Source organism: Cataglyphis hispanica, chromosome 5, assembly GCF_021464435.1.
Source record: "Cataglyphis hispanica isolate Lineage 1 chromosome 5, ULB_Chis1_1.0, whole genome shotgun sequence".
NCBI lineage: Eukaryota > Metazoa > Arthropoda > Insecta > Hymenoptera > Formicidae > Cataglyphis > Cataglyphis hispanica.
Window position 1 is genome coordinate 2162082 of NC_065958.1, and position 15427 is coordinate 2177508.

Consider the following 15427-nt stretch of genomic DNA (forward strand, 5'->3'; position numbering starts at 1 on the left):
AAAGAAACTGGGATATAAACGAGATAGACGAGAGAATTTTAATCGGACCCTCGATTTAATAATGCAGTTGATCTTTGGTGATTTTTCGCGAAACACCTGCCTTCTCGCGAGAGTGTTTTAATGGACGGCGAACCCTAACGACACGCTGAATACGCCAAATGAGACGTGACCGGAAAAATGAATAGGGATCGAGCTGCTTGCTCATAGTAGGACTTTTAAAGGGAACCCACGTGCGCCTGACGATGCACCCGCGTAACTATTGTTATGCCGATGCGCTTCGGGAACAATCACGATGAGATAAATCATTTCGCTGTTTAGGATTCTTTTTTTTTTTTTTTTAGTCAAACAAATAAAGGCAACAATCACTTTATCCCCTAGGACTCTTGTTTCTATGACACGTAGAAAATTAATTAACATGCTTTCTTAACTTTTAACATTTAAAATATTATAAAAAAATAATAATAATTAATTAAAAAACGTTAAAATTCCAAATTAATTGTATAATAATTATAGAATTATAGAAAGAATTTAATTTAATTTAATTTTTTTATAATTTATGACAAAAGAGAAAATAAAATGATAAACAGTCTTTTACGAATTTCGAAAATGTGCTATATCCTACATTGTTCAATAAACGAAAGCGTCCGTATCGTTGAAACGACATAAAATAGAATCAAAGGATACCCGCGAATAGAGTGCGAATCTCATTGATGTCTGGTCTTTCGCGAGATGCTCACCTCGTTGCGTTTTTGCTCTGCATAAATGATGAGCCCGAGTATTTTAATGAAGACATTCCGCAGCTGTTTGCCGGCTCCTTGGCGCACGACAACGAGAGACAGAGAAAAGACAGCCCTCTTGACTTATCTCATTGACGTCTCAATGACATATTAAACAATAACAAATTATTAAGAGCAACTTTTACAAATATTAATTAATTTTAATCTTCTGAAAATTAGAAATATAAATATTAAAGAGAGCACATAAACTATGAAAAAAAAATTAAATAATAAAATTAAAAATATATTAAATCAAAGTAAAATAATATTGAAAGGATAAGTCATAAATCCTTTCTGATGATTGCGAATTTCATTGGGTGACGTTTTATGGATGGATAATTTATTATAAATATTTGAGATTGCTTAAATCTTATTAATAGAAAAAAATATATTACTTGTATTCTAGATTTTTAGTTTATTAGTCGCCATATCATATAAGATGTGTACACTTTTACAAAATCATTTCATAAATCGTTGTAAGATAATTCTACCATAACAAGCTTAACGGATATACCAGTGGCTTCCGGACTTCCGTCCTTGGAAAAGATGTCCTCCGTTCGCTGTTGACCGGCTGCATTCCTCGATTCGAGGATCGCGACGCCGTGGAATGCTCGAATCATGCTCCCTAATTCCTCGATGATCCAGGCCGGTTATACGAAGATCTACCGCGATCGTCTACGATCTATGCTTGAAGAGACATCCCGCGCGGCAGGTAGCCTCTTTGCGCGAGAAGGAGGGGGAGATTTCTGTCAGCGTAGCCGATTATATCTATACGTTTATCTACGCCTATGTTAGCCACGAGAGATAGCCGAATGTCCCTGTTCTATGTACGAGAGAACATGCGGCTCGTTTATGTAATAGGGGATTCCTACCGTGGACAGAGTGCTGGTGGCAGGAGGGCAGGAGAGGGACGAGAGAGAGGACAGAGAGAGAGAGAGAGAGATCCTATATATTTCCCTGATCATAAATTTATCTCGGGGGAAGACGCTGGTATCATGTGGGGTCCAAGATGAAGACGAAGGTACATTGTGGCTGATGGTAATTTTGGATAAAATAGGAATTTAAGTAAATCTAGAAGAGAAGCTTCCGATATTTTTTATTTCTTCCTCTTTGCCCTGGCCACGTGCAAACTCTTAGACTTATTAGTTAGAAAAATTAACATCAAACAAAATAGACGCAAAAAGAGCAATAAATATTATTATATTAATTTCTAATTTATATATTAAGTATAATAATATTTATATATTAAATTAATAGAAAAGATTATTTCCATAACTAAAATTGATCGAAAGATTGGAGATATGTAGGTTTTTTAATTCCGTTATCATTAATTGTTTGATTTGTACAGACTGTAAATTTGGACTTTGACAAACGGTCGACAAATTCAAAGAAAATTATTATTCATATTCACGGTTGAGTCATTTATTGTACCGGTGCAATATCGACGATTCTCGATCCCCTTATATATCCCAGTGAGTTACAATAAAGAGGGGAGCTCACATGTATTTGGTATTTAATTACCGCAAAGTTTGAGGGGTGATCCGCGTAAGAGTGTTTGATTATTTATCTCGCAAATATTTTGGTGCTTTCAATGTTCCAATCACACGAAAATTTAACAAATTTTATTTTTTTACCGTGTGTGTGACATTTTCTTTCAAATGTAATTTTTTCAAAATAGTTACAGAGTTTTTAAAGATAAACGAATCGATGAACACAGAGAGCTATTTTTAATTTCTTGCTTTCAATTTTTAACATCAATGTTTGATGTCGTAGAAGAAAATTCAATAGCGCGCTAATAAATTTGCATATGCGATCCTATCGCGGGCGTAATAGGAACAATGAATATAAACTATCGACCAAACAAAAGCCAGTTCGGTAATTACAACAGCATAGTATATTCTAGAGTCTGGCAATAAATCTCGCTTCTACTCTCCTCTCCTCTCTCCATCTTCCTTGAGAGCCTTCTCGTCTTCCGTATATACACGGTGTTTCTACTATTATCTTTATCGTTCATACTAAACTTCTTGAAGAATTTCGAACTCATTTATACTATTTTAAGTTATGTTCCAAATAACATTAAATAAATTATAATTTAATTATTTATAATTAATTCTTTTATTGAATTTTTCCTATAAGAAAATCAATTCCAATTATGTGAAGAGAATTGACACCCCGTATATATCGGTTGTTCTCCTCTTATCCGAGAATCGAGACTAGAACCTCTCTTAGTTGTTGCCCTACGAGGATTTATTTTATTATATGCTAGATTTAGTGGCGGCTACCGTTTATTGAAATCAAATCCCGATCTTAGATCACGAGACAACAACGGAGCAACGTTCGCCGTCATTACGAGGTGCTTAATTATCACTAAAGCGAAACAAACTCAACAAAACCGACACGTTACAAAGGATACTTTTTCGGTAAACACAAAGTTATCTCGCGCGTGATAGACTCAGCAAAATAAATGCATTCCAAAAGTCATGTCTCAAAATTTAATTGTCGTACATAAATCCTGCATACAAAAAGATAATGGGATTATCAATCGCGATAAATCAAGCATCCTATTTAAATTATATAGATGTTTATTAAATTTTCATTTTGTTTCACTAATTTAATGAACAAAATAAGAGAATTGAAACAATAAGATAATATTATTATCAAAAAATTAAATTATATATATTTTCTATGTACAAAAAATGTCTAACTATTTTTCCAAAATTGTTAAAGATTATATTGTATGTAAATATGATATGGATTTTCATGTTGCAATCAATTTTAATATAATTTATATAAACAAATTTATCGTCACACGAAGAAAGGGAATAAAATTATGCTAGTAATATATGTATTTAGAAATATGACAATGAAAACCAGGAAGCATTTCGCCGTTCTTCACGTGGGTCTCACGTGGTTTCCTGTCGGTAGTTTTTCCGCGTCTAGCCACAGCATATGTACGATTGCGTAAGGAAACACGGGGATCATACGAAATGGTAGAAGAAACGGAACAGACTGATTTATGTATGTTGCCGGGGCGATGTCCCGACTAAAGTCGACGATGTTGTAAATTGCCGGATAAAACACGATCCTTTACAGAACATTTATAGCGTATATAAGTTGACATCATTACTATATATGATTCAGTCAACAAAAATCGAATTATTCTTTGCAAAATATTTATGAAATATTTATACACCCGAATGTTAAGATATAATATATTTTTAATACGTCGAAAAAAGCAATGCTAAAATTATTGATTTATTGTACGTTTTTGGATTAGAAAAAAAAAAGAAAAAACTAAATTACGCGTATTCTTGCAACTCAATAGCCGACTCTATTCTTGTATTATGCGTATGTTAAAAAGCAAGAGATTTATTTTCTCTCTGATGAAATTGAGATTGACCAATTTCTTATAACAAAATCGTCCTATAAAGATTCTTGTTTTGTTTGTAATATCGCTGAATCAAATAATGCCCTCTAAAAACTTGAGATAGTAGTGATAATTTATTAAAGGCTATAACACATATATGCATACACCATTTATCTTGAAGCAGACGCGGACTACGAACGGCATATGCTTTACACATGAATACGCGCGCGTCGATCATCTGCGCGTTTCCTCCTCGGCCGAAGTGACGAAGTTAATTGCTCGTTTTCTCATCTCGTTAGCGTTACTTCCGCCTGCGTCGGGAAAACAAATGCGCAAGCCCACGTGTTATGGGCTTAAATTAATATCCTCGAGTTATTAAGCTGCATGTAGAACATCGAGTTTTCTCCTAGAGCAGACAAAACGCCTCTTAGTATCCTCTTTGTTAATCGAAAATAATTTGTTCGAAGAAAATGCAGAGTATATGAGAAAAATTATAGTCCTAATACCGAAGTTTTAATAGTATACTTAATGTTACAATCTGCAATAATTCGCTTATCTGCATTTTTGTCAAGGCGAGATAGAAAGCCGTTGGAGCAGATTAAACTTCCTGTTCTTATTACGTGCTCGATTAACTTTCCGTGCCTGGAGCACCACTAAATCCAACGATGTGTAATTAACCAGGGTGAGCGTAACAAACCGCGAAAAACATAAAATCTTATTTCCCACAGTGGAAAATTGCTTTTAGAAACTAGATGATTAGAACCAATAAAAAGAAATATAAGAAATGTATAAATTAATAAAATAAAATTTTAAATTTTAAAGCATATTTCTAGCCAAAAATGGCAAATATTACTCTTATTGACGCGATATTAATTTACCATAATAATTGAAGAACGCAACAAATTTAAGGATGTAGGTCTCACAAAGATTGAAAAATTGATTTGAAAAATTGATTCTCGTTATTTTGAGAAAAAAAAAAAAAAATATGATATCGACGGTAAGTGAAAAGGAAGCAAATGATGTGATATGTGAATTATTTATTTAACAATTAGGCAGGCGATAACATGAGATGGATACGATGTGCTTAATGTAAGTAATACGATAGTGATTATACCGGACAGATACTAAACGATGAAATAGCGGGTGAGAAAGATTTGAAAGATGAAGAGATAAGATATACGTGGGGTGTAATTAAGGTGCAAAGAATAATAGTTGACTCGTCGGATAATAACTATTTTAATTCGCTAACTCTCTCGAGAAGATTTCATATCTGCAACGCCCATTGTTTATGATACATTAATAATAATGATGATGATGATGATAATAATAATAATAATAATAATAATAATTAATAATAATAATATATTTATATATATGGCAAGATCATTGGTCAATAAATACTTCACTTAAATCGGCAGCTAAATTTGCCAAATAATCATTTGCTAATCTTGAGTAATGTCTCGATTTGAATTGTAAAAGAAAAATCTCTTTCTCTTTCTGATATAGTTTTTAAATTCTTATCTTGCTTTTAATAAATAATTCATTGAATGCTCATAAACATCAATTCTCATTTAGCCATCGCATTCGTAATGAATTAAAAAATCCAAAGATAATATCTTGTAGCAAAATCAAAGACATATTATATTATATAATTATTTGGAAAATTTAGATGTGTCTCGACGGTTTTAGATTGCGCTACGCTATTGTACCAGCTGAAGACGATTCTCGGTCGCATTCTCACGGCCAATCTCTCTTTAATGTCAGACAGCAATCACTATAAAGGTAATAGTGCGCGCAAATATAATTCGTCTAATACTATTCTCTTTATACTAGTAGTAGATCCTTAAAAGACGTAGGTAACATTATGTACAACGATGAACAAACGACAACGCGACGAACGCCCGGTCGTCATTTTTGTTCAACAATGTCCTCGTTCCTCTTACATTTGTATCTTTATATACGATCCAATCGCGTCATTAAATTTTCTCATTAATCGAAACACAATCGTTCAGTCGTCCTCTGAATTTAAGGAAACCGCATGCCTCCTGCCGATCTCCAACGCTCGATCCTAGAACCAGTAGAGATCCTTGGAATCCTGAACTTGAGACTCGAGTCCTGCAACACGGAACAAGAGAGATGTTTTTAAATATACAACTTTTTTAATCTGTCAATATTTCTGATCTGTTCGTATAATAATTAAATTAAAATTTTATTATGTGCTTACAAAAAAATAAAACATTTCTCTACATTTTCCTTCAGATTTTAAATCAGCTGTTAAGATTTTTGTAAATTGTTCAAGAGCAACATTACCAAATAAAAGATCGATCTTATATAAAGAGGCTTCCGGCATTCCAGTGAGAGATTCCTAAACGTTATACAAACGATCAGCTGTTTGAAGCTGCTTTCTGATTTGAAAGGCGTCTCTTGTCGTTGCTTAAAATTATTTATCGGCAGTAATAAAAAGAGAGACAACGTTATGACGGATGCGAAGGTGCAGAACTGGTGATGGCACCCGCTGAGCAACACGGACGAACAAACGGACGGACGGACGAAAGGAATAGACAGATGGGGCCCGATGTCACGAGACCGGTCAGTTAAGATCTCATGTCTCTTGCGACCGAATTTATCTCTTATCTCGATATACCGAAGATTGAAACGACAGATCATCGGCGCCGATACAGCATCCTTATATGTATAGTCCGCATAGAGAATGCTCTACAATCGTTAAATAGTTTCATGCAATAAATATGAAATACTTTGCAAAATACTGTTTTTATTTAGAATTGAGAAGACAGATAATTCTTTATAATTATTTAAAAAAAAAAAAGAAATTGCATTAATTATATAAAAAAAAAAGATATATATTTTTTAAGAATAAAAATGTAATGTAAAAACTCATCATTAATATATATATATATAATAATTAAGTCATCACAAAGATCAAAGCATTAAAATTGCAGATATCTTTTCAATTTCTTCTTTAATATTTCTTGATCGGATCAAGCGAGCTTCGCCTTCGATTATCGTGCAACACATCGACGTTTCGATATCGTGAATTGCCAGCACGTGATACGGGAGATTGAGTTTGTATCCATCGATGCGCACGTGTCGGCACGTGGACGTATCTACCTGCTTCAAAGTCAGCGTGCGACCCATGGAGTGTCACCGTATTGGCGCGCAAACGTATATGCACGGATGCTAGCACAAAAGACGCGAGTATCATATAAGTAATCGTCGCGTGGAACGCGAAGTATTATTTGATCGAGAGTCACTGTGCTGGAAAATAATCGAGAAAAAGGCATTGGTGGATAGAAAGGAAAATAGTCTTCGAAAATTATCGCGACAAATTGACTGTTTATTGCGTTATAGAAATATATGATGACAAATTATATAAATGAAATAAAGTGGAAATAATTATTACTTGAAATTAAATCGAGGATTTATTATACAATTTTATAATTTTAATCTAGCGATTTTAAAAAATATAATTTTATCTCAATACAATAAGATCATGATAACTTCTCTTTCACGTGGACACATGATTATACTGCGCAAATTAAACGCGATATATATACACACAGATATACATCGTGTGATCTTTGATATCATTAATTCGTGTGTATGTGTGTACATGATTTCTCTAAGTAATTTATAAATTATTGTAGCGTTTTTGCATCGGTTAATTTATCTAAAATGTTATTTTCCAAGATTAAATTTTTAGTAAGATAGAGCGAAGAGATTCTTGGCAATTTCCGACAAAACGTTCCTTTCGTCAGTTTCCTTGGAGTTTGTACGCCTCACTTCTTTGTCGGTAGGACTAAAGGGAATTCCTTGGCGCGGGATCTCGCACTGCTCTTTGATATCACGATATTGAATGTTGGAACATTCATAACAGATGCGTCCGTCCGTAACTTTGTATTCCGCTGATTTGTGTGTGCGTTTGAGGTTTCAAACGGAAACATCTCGTTCCGCATTTCTTAAGAATATGATAAAATGCGGTATGTGATTTCTTTGCGAAATATTACTCTAAAGTTTATGCAAAAGTCAATTTGTAGATAAAATTAAGTAACGTTATAAAATATTAATATTTACTGTCTTATTTTACACAATATTAGAATATATATAATTTATATAAATTGTTATTAATAAAATGCGCGATAAAGGAAAGTAAAGATAAGAGGAACGCATCGATAAGAGAAGTTATAAATAATTAAATCAATCAAAATCACAAAATTTCATCGAGATTTTCCGAGTAGAAGAGAGAATCAAATTTCATTCAAAATCATAAATCTTCCTCGATCATTCTATCAATAATGGAAACTCTCCTCGGAAAACGCGATAATCCACAGTGTGGTAAGCAATGTGGTGATCCCTATGACATCGTTAATCCTTCACGAAAGTGCTGAACGGAAAGGCCAGCGTATAATCTTCATGGGAGAATGTCCTAATTCAATACGCCCAGCGATATCGCGAATGCCAAGCATTAATGCGCCATAAGTGTCACCGGCTGGGACGATTTATGCGAACCGAGTATATATACGCGTTTTCGCACATACGAAGCCGATACGACACAGGGAAAATGGCGGTGCAAAGGGTGGTTTGGTAAATGGTGTGTCGAATAACCCGAACAATATTGCCGGGTGTTTGCTATATTATCTTGAAGTCACCCTCCGATGTTTGCGACAAAGAGTCACATGAGAGATCCCTAATTTCGAGGTGAATGTTTAACGGCTAATAGTGACTATCTGTTTTCACGCTTAGCAGGTAGAAAATTTATTGTACATAAAAAAAAAGTCCATGTAAAAATTTTAAAAGCTACCTCTTTCGTTTATGATATTTTAAATTATGATTATATTTAAGTATTAAGAGCCTTAAAACCGATTCTAAGAATCCTCATCAAAACAATAAATCAAACAGATTGCTTTCAAAATTTTCAATTCTTTACAGACTTCTTTATATGTACAATAATTGACCTGACTAAATATGAAAAATGTGTGACAACTGTTTTGAATTCAAGGACTGTTTTGCTTTTAGGAGATGTTTTGTTTATATAAACACAGATAAGCTTTCGTTTTCGTCTGAGAATGATGTGAAAGAAGGTGGATTATTTCGACATGTGCAATATTGCGTCCGACGCATGTCGGTGATCCCGGAGAGATTCGGCAGGTTTAATTTGTAATTAATAGTCGCTCATCGATGCATACGAGCTCGCGAGGGGTGCCGGTCGACCAGGCTTACAACGAGTTCAAGTATATTGGATTCCAGAGACGGCGAGGGGTCTGACCCTTCCGCCCCCATTGATAAGGGTCATCACAATACTCGTCCCGTGTGCGCGCATCTCCCGCCGGTGAAGGGATAGGCAAGGGTCGACTCCTCACTTTTTGCAGAGCGAGGGTGTTCGATTTAATTTAATTTCGATGCCCTTGTTTCTGTACGTTCGAGCGCATTCTTTGCGCGGGGAGAAAAGCTCTCGTTTTACATTCAGTGTAAGGAGAGACGCAAAGAATTCAAAGAACAAGAAGATAACGATCTGAGAAATCAATAAATCAAGATTTCTGGATTGAAGATTTTTAATTACAAAAATTTATCTTTTATTTGAAAATGCGAAGTTAATATCTGTAAACTAGAGATTTCAGGAAATAATCTCTATAAAATCTAGATGAAGAGAAAAAAAATGCAACATGTGTCCATTTTTCGATTTTGCATTTTCAAAATTCTAGATCAGAGAATTAAAAAAGATCTGCGGCGAAAGAGGCACACCATGAATCTCTCTCGTTCGCCAATGCGGCGACCTTTCTGGTTCGCTTCGTTCGTAGCAAAGCAGAGCCGAGTTTGAGAGATCGATAGAACCAGCAACTGCTCGACCACTCCCTCCGTTCGCAGGCTGACCAATCGAGGATGGTCATCCCCGGCTCTGGCCTGAGTCTGGTCTCTCTTTTCCCTTCTTCTCTTGGAACGGTGAATTACGTGACGTCATTGTACGACGCCATTTTCGAGGCGCGTGCCAGAAAGCGTACGAATGATCGGAGCACCCCGACGGATTACGTCGCCCGAGAATGTTCTATAAAGAATGTCATCCTAGACGCGAAAAGAAACTTTATATTCTTAAATCCTAAATTGGGCCTTAAATTTTGGGGGATTTTAGATTTTTATGTAGAGAGATATCCTAAATCTCTTAGTTTCTCCCCAATCCTAGATTTCTTATATTTTGAATTAAAAAATTCTCAATTTCTTCTTTTATTTTATTTTATTTTGTTATTTTCTTCTTTGATTAAGATTATTTAGATTAATTGATTTTCATAGATTAATAGAGCAGCGTTTGAGAGTCCAAATTACATGGCTCCTGATTCGATAAATGCTAAATCCATTCTTTGAACTTGCCTACCTTGGAACCTTAGTTGCTAAATGGTTTAAGCACAGCATCTTTAGATCCTGCCTCGGGTTCGTTGCATTCCGAACACAGTTCATTTATCAGAACAGTAAGAATGTTGAACGTGTTTATCTAAAACCAGACTATATAGATTAGAATCCTACCTGTGTCTGTATTGCAAACAAATAATTTATTTCGCCATATATTTTGAAATCAATCAATTTTAAAGCTCATCGAGCTCTCTTTTTGTATCAAATGTAATTAATCTTTTAGAAAAGTTGCGCTAATTTATTTAAATTTAAATTTAAATTTCAAAGTTATGTACATGTGACAGAACAAATGATTCTCCGCATATCAAATTTGTCAATCTACTCCTAAAAGTAAATTAATGGTAACTTCAAAGAACGTGTTTTAGCACACGGTTGTTTTGATATATTATTTATTCATGTTCTCCAACTGTGTATTTTAAATTCCATGGAAAAATGTAATGCTCTCCGATTCCTTCAAATTTATTTAGACTTGAATGCAAAAGATAATAATTGTCAAAATTAATCATTTCAATTCGAGCGATATACGTTGAATAATAGCTTAAATATCAACTTTATCAAGGAAAAAAATTATTAATAATAAAAATTAAATTTTCAAATCTTGAATATTTCGATGTCGTAGTTTATTTTAACAAAATTTTCAAAACTGAACTTAAATTGTTCTCAAATCAAACAATTCAGTAATTTATTCGATTATTTAAGAATATCGAATCGTTCTCCAATATTGAAGCTAACGTGACGTCTCACGAGACGCAGGTCGCGAAATAAAAGCAGCATGACGGACGTTTCGCCATGTTAAGACGCGGACGCGTCATCCGATAATTGCGATTTATTTCTCTTAATCGCCGCGTAAACGGCAGCCGATTTATGCGATTCGAGTTAATTTCGTGCAATTATATAATTACCGAGCGCGGCGGCCATCGTGCGGGCAGCGAACCTAATCGGTCTGAATCGAGCGAAGCGCCGTAATGGCAGCACTTAAATTTAAAGGCACTTTGACGACTTTGCACTTTGCAACTCATCCCCGAGTGGTTTCAACTCAGCGCTAGTTTCACCCTCTATTATCTTTCGCGAGGCCCTTGATTCTTCGAGAAGACGCGAGTTTTTATTAAGTTCTTATAAAGCTGTGAAAGTTTGTTTTCGCAAATGGCTAATGACGCTTTTCTTTGCAAAATTCTATATTACATATATATATTTTTTTCAATTTATTTATATGTTAATTTTTAAAAACTGACAACTAATAATTAACTTATAATATATTTAATTAAGTTACGTAAAAAAAAAAACTTAATTCGTACTTAAATTTTTGTAGATAATAACATTACTCTTCCTTATACAAAATATTTTTGCTAATTTTCTTTTAAATTATTTTCTCGTTTAAGTTATATATTTCTTTTTTAAACATACAAGACATTATATTTATGACTTTCAGTTTTATTCCATTAAATTTTCCATTGCTCGAAAGAGAGGGTATAGTAAGAGGGTTAGTAGAGGGTTGGGATTCATTTTGCGGCGCGATGCTTGGTCTCGGCGTATAGCAAAGTGAGGGTACAAAATCGATACTAGACCTCCTCTCCCTACTCGGGATGGATGTCACTGCTTCCATGCTTGGCAGCCATGCCTTTCTAAGGAGAAATTCAGACAGTCTTAGATCTTGACAGTTGCATTAAAGTTATATGGGATTCGGAATTTTTGAAAAATGGAAATTATTTTCAGATTTCACCGTGGAATAAAAATCCACGCAATATAAAATTAAACCAAGTATTGAAGAAATTCATAATTCCAGGAAATTATGTGTTAAGGAATGTGCAAAAGCTGTAGAAAGAGAATCTATAAAATAATTAAAACAGTAAGTAAAAAAATACGAGAATTGTTGTATTATCCTTATTGAAAGCACCAGAGAGAGGATTAGATATAGATTATAAATCTATAAAATCATTACAATGCAAAATAATAAAAATTCCAACATGTCGACGTATCGCAGAAATTTCTGAAGACCGCGCAAAATTGTGCGACTGCACCAAGATGAGAAAAAGATATATAAATTGAGAAGAAATATTTTCAATAATCACAATGAGCATGGTTTTTCACGGCTTGTTGCATCTGCATCCCATGTGCGGACAACTGTCACTTTTATCAAGGAATAAATAATTCGGTCCAATTTGATAAAAAAAAAAAAAAAACAAAAAAATCAAATAAATATTTCTTCCCCATTTATGCAGGAATCGCAATATTATCGATCTGTTTTTCTCGGAATATTTCGCATATATAACTATACGAAGAGACGAGATATTTTAATAATATATTAGATTTGTTTCGGCTACGAATACGTCGGCAATTTTTCCTCGCAAAAAATTAGATCGGCGATGTAGAGAAATGCCATTTTTCTATGCCGCATAATTTAACGCTATTTTTCTGCCTCGCATAATTCAGCGACAGAGGAGCGGCGCGTTCAAGGAACGAGGATGCGAACGGCGGGATCCTGGCGGCAACAGGAGCGAAATGTTTTGCAGACGCGTCCGCAGCTTTTTGTCCTGCGGACGATTTCGGTGGGTGAACACCGAGCCGAAGGAGGACGCCGTATGGATCGCGGCTCCCATTAAGCCCTTATTAATTGCGAGCATCTAAAGGACCGACCGATCTTTCTTGCGCTACCTGCGTACCATTCCGTTGACCGCGTAAAGCTCGTCCTGCTGTCGTTCGACACAATCAGGACATGGGAGGATGCTTTGATGTACCGTCGATGTGCCGACGATTCATATGCGAGTATATCAAATGAAGTAATGAGGTTTTCCGATAAATCAAGAATAAATCTGGAATCGCGTAATTATCTCCAAGAATAAAGAGTGCTTAATTTAAAAGTTTTTCGTAAATAATTTAATTAACTATTTAATGACTTATGCAAATTTTGAATAATCAAAGTACTAAAGTAGAAATTATAATATCTACTTTTGTTCGGTTCACACAATTAAATTATCACACTTGCGTCAAGATTTCATCTACCAAGTTTAATTCGCTAGCTCGACAAAGAACTTATTTTTTTACACTAAAATAAATATTAAAAATTCATAAATGCAAACGCGACGATTTCTTCAGTTTCTTTAACGACGAAAGACTGCCACTCATTTAAATAGACAATTACTTTGACGAATCGTAAAGAGATGTGCTCTTGAAACGGAGCGTTACTCTCGGAATCCATTCGCCGTTTGGTGAAACCAAAAGTCTACTTACTTACCGGAGAGGGGTGCGTAGTGACCGTGAGGATAGGGCGGCGCCGACGAAGCGTCGACGAGGGACTGCGACGGCGTCGTCGACGTCCACTCCTTGTAGGACGCTGCAGCGTGCGCGTGATGCGCCGCGTGATGAGACGTGTGGTGGCCGAGGCTGCGTGCACCACCAAGCAGAAGGCCACTGTAACTCGCCGCCGCCGCCATATTGTGGTGGTGATACTCGTGCACAGCTCTGAAAGAAAAAAAAGAGGAGAAAAATACGGGAAAATTCGCGACCTGATTTGCCTGAAATGAGTTACCGTGAATCGATCTGCGATGATGCGAAGAAATAGTCTTCCGAAATGGAGGACATAGAAATTTTCGGGTCAGAGATAATTAAAATTAACCATTCGTGACGTACGGAGATAGAGATGCGTTGCATCAAAGTGACATAAAAATAGTATAGTATCGCATACCTCAGCGTGCCAATATGATTGCCTTAATTAAAGCATAACTAGTATTTAGAATGAGACACAAATTAATATTCGCCATCAGATGCTAATTCTATTTCAAAATAATTGTGAAGTTGTATATAGATATATATAAAAAAATTAAAAAAAAGGATCAATGTAACATTTTGGATGAGAGGCGCCCTAAAGAGGTGAGATGAAAGGTAAAGAAAAAAAAAGAGAGAAAAAGAGATGCAGCGAAGAAGAAGGATAGCGACGCGGTTTAAAAGCAAAAAGAAAGAGCACGAGCATGTGAAAAATACTGAAAACCGTCGGGAGCAGGTAACGCCGAGATCTTTAACACTGATCCGACCACGGCCACTCGTATAAATTACGAGTCTCTGTCACCGTCCCCGTAGGAAGAGGACGGAAGATATTGGCGACTTTCCCCCTCTCATTCAATTTTTCCCTCTTTGCTCTCCTCTTTCCCACGTAACTTTTTGGGGGGAATTTTACATATTACGTATTTTAAAAATATTTTTATCTCGACGAACATTTGCTCCTTAATCACTAAATGTACTAAATATAATCGTCGGATGTTGAATATGATTCTACTAGCGAAAAAATTGCATTCAACTTTCGTTCAATCATGTTTCGAGAATGTAAAATAGAAATATAATTCATAAAAGACGGACAATTTGCAATTATAAAAAAGAAAAAGAAAATAATGAATTATCAAACAATTAATCCGACTGAAGTTTGTATATAGAAAATGCCTCATCTCATTAATTAACTGCGTAGCATTTAGCTCGCTAGAAAAATCTCCAGACTGTGATCCCGGTTTTACGTCATTACGGCGTGGTTGGATGCCGGGGGTCACACGCGATTACTCGTCGCGCGCGTTTAAGAATCAATGAGACGTCACGGAACACGGCGTCGATATTCACGCAACATTGTAAAGAATGCTTATTAAGGGAAAAAGGTTATGCTATTTATGTAAAATGAAGTGGGGAGAGGTGATAGAAAGATAGAGAGAGAAAATAGAAAAAAAGCGACAATGATCGGCAACACTGACCTGTGATGGTACTGCGGGTAGTGCCATGGATCCGTCGGGTACTCGTAGACATCACCGGGATGCTGACTATTCCAAAAGGAAGGGGGGAAATTCCTCATGGACATGGGAGAGATATTTTCTGCAATAAAAAAAGA

General features: G+C 35.4%; 1 protein-coding gene across 2 annotated transcripts in view; it reads right to left on the minus strand.

Moving 5' to 3' along the window:
* Window positions 1-5516: 5516 nt before the first annotated feature.
* Window positions 5517-15427, minus strand: part of LOC126849529 (protein vestigial-like) — a 46318-nt gene continuing 36407 nt past the window's right edge. Inside the window, exons 4-6 of one of the 2 annotated variants that reach the window (XM_050591460.1) lie at window positions 15294-15411; window positions 13796-14022; window positions 5517-6258 (exon numbers count right to left, since the gene is read on the minus strand). In XM_050591460.1, the coding sequence (XP_050447417.1) occupies window positions 6212-6258; window positions 13796-14022; window positions 15294-15411 (392 nt within the window). In that variant the 3' untranslated portion in view covers window positions 5517-6211. Of the gene's footprint in view, window positions 6259-13791; window positions 14023-15293; window positions 15412-15427 lie in introns of both variants that reach the window. The other variant, XM_050591459.1, reaches the window with a different exon arrangement.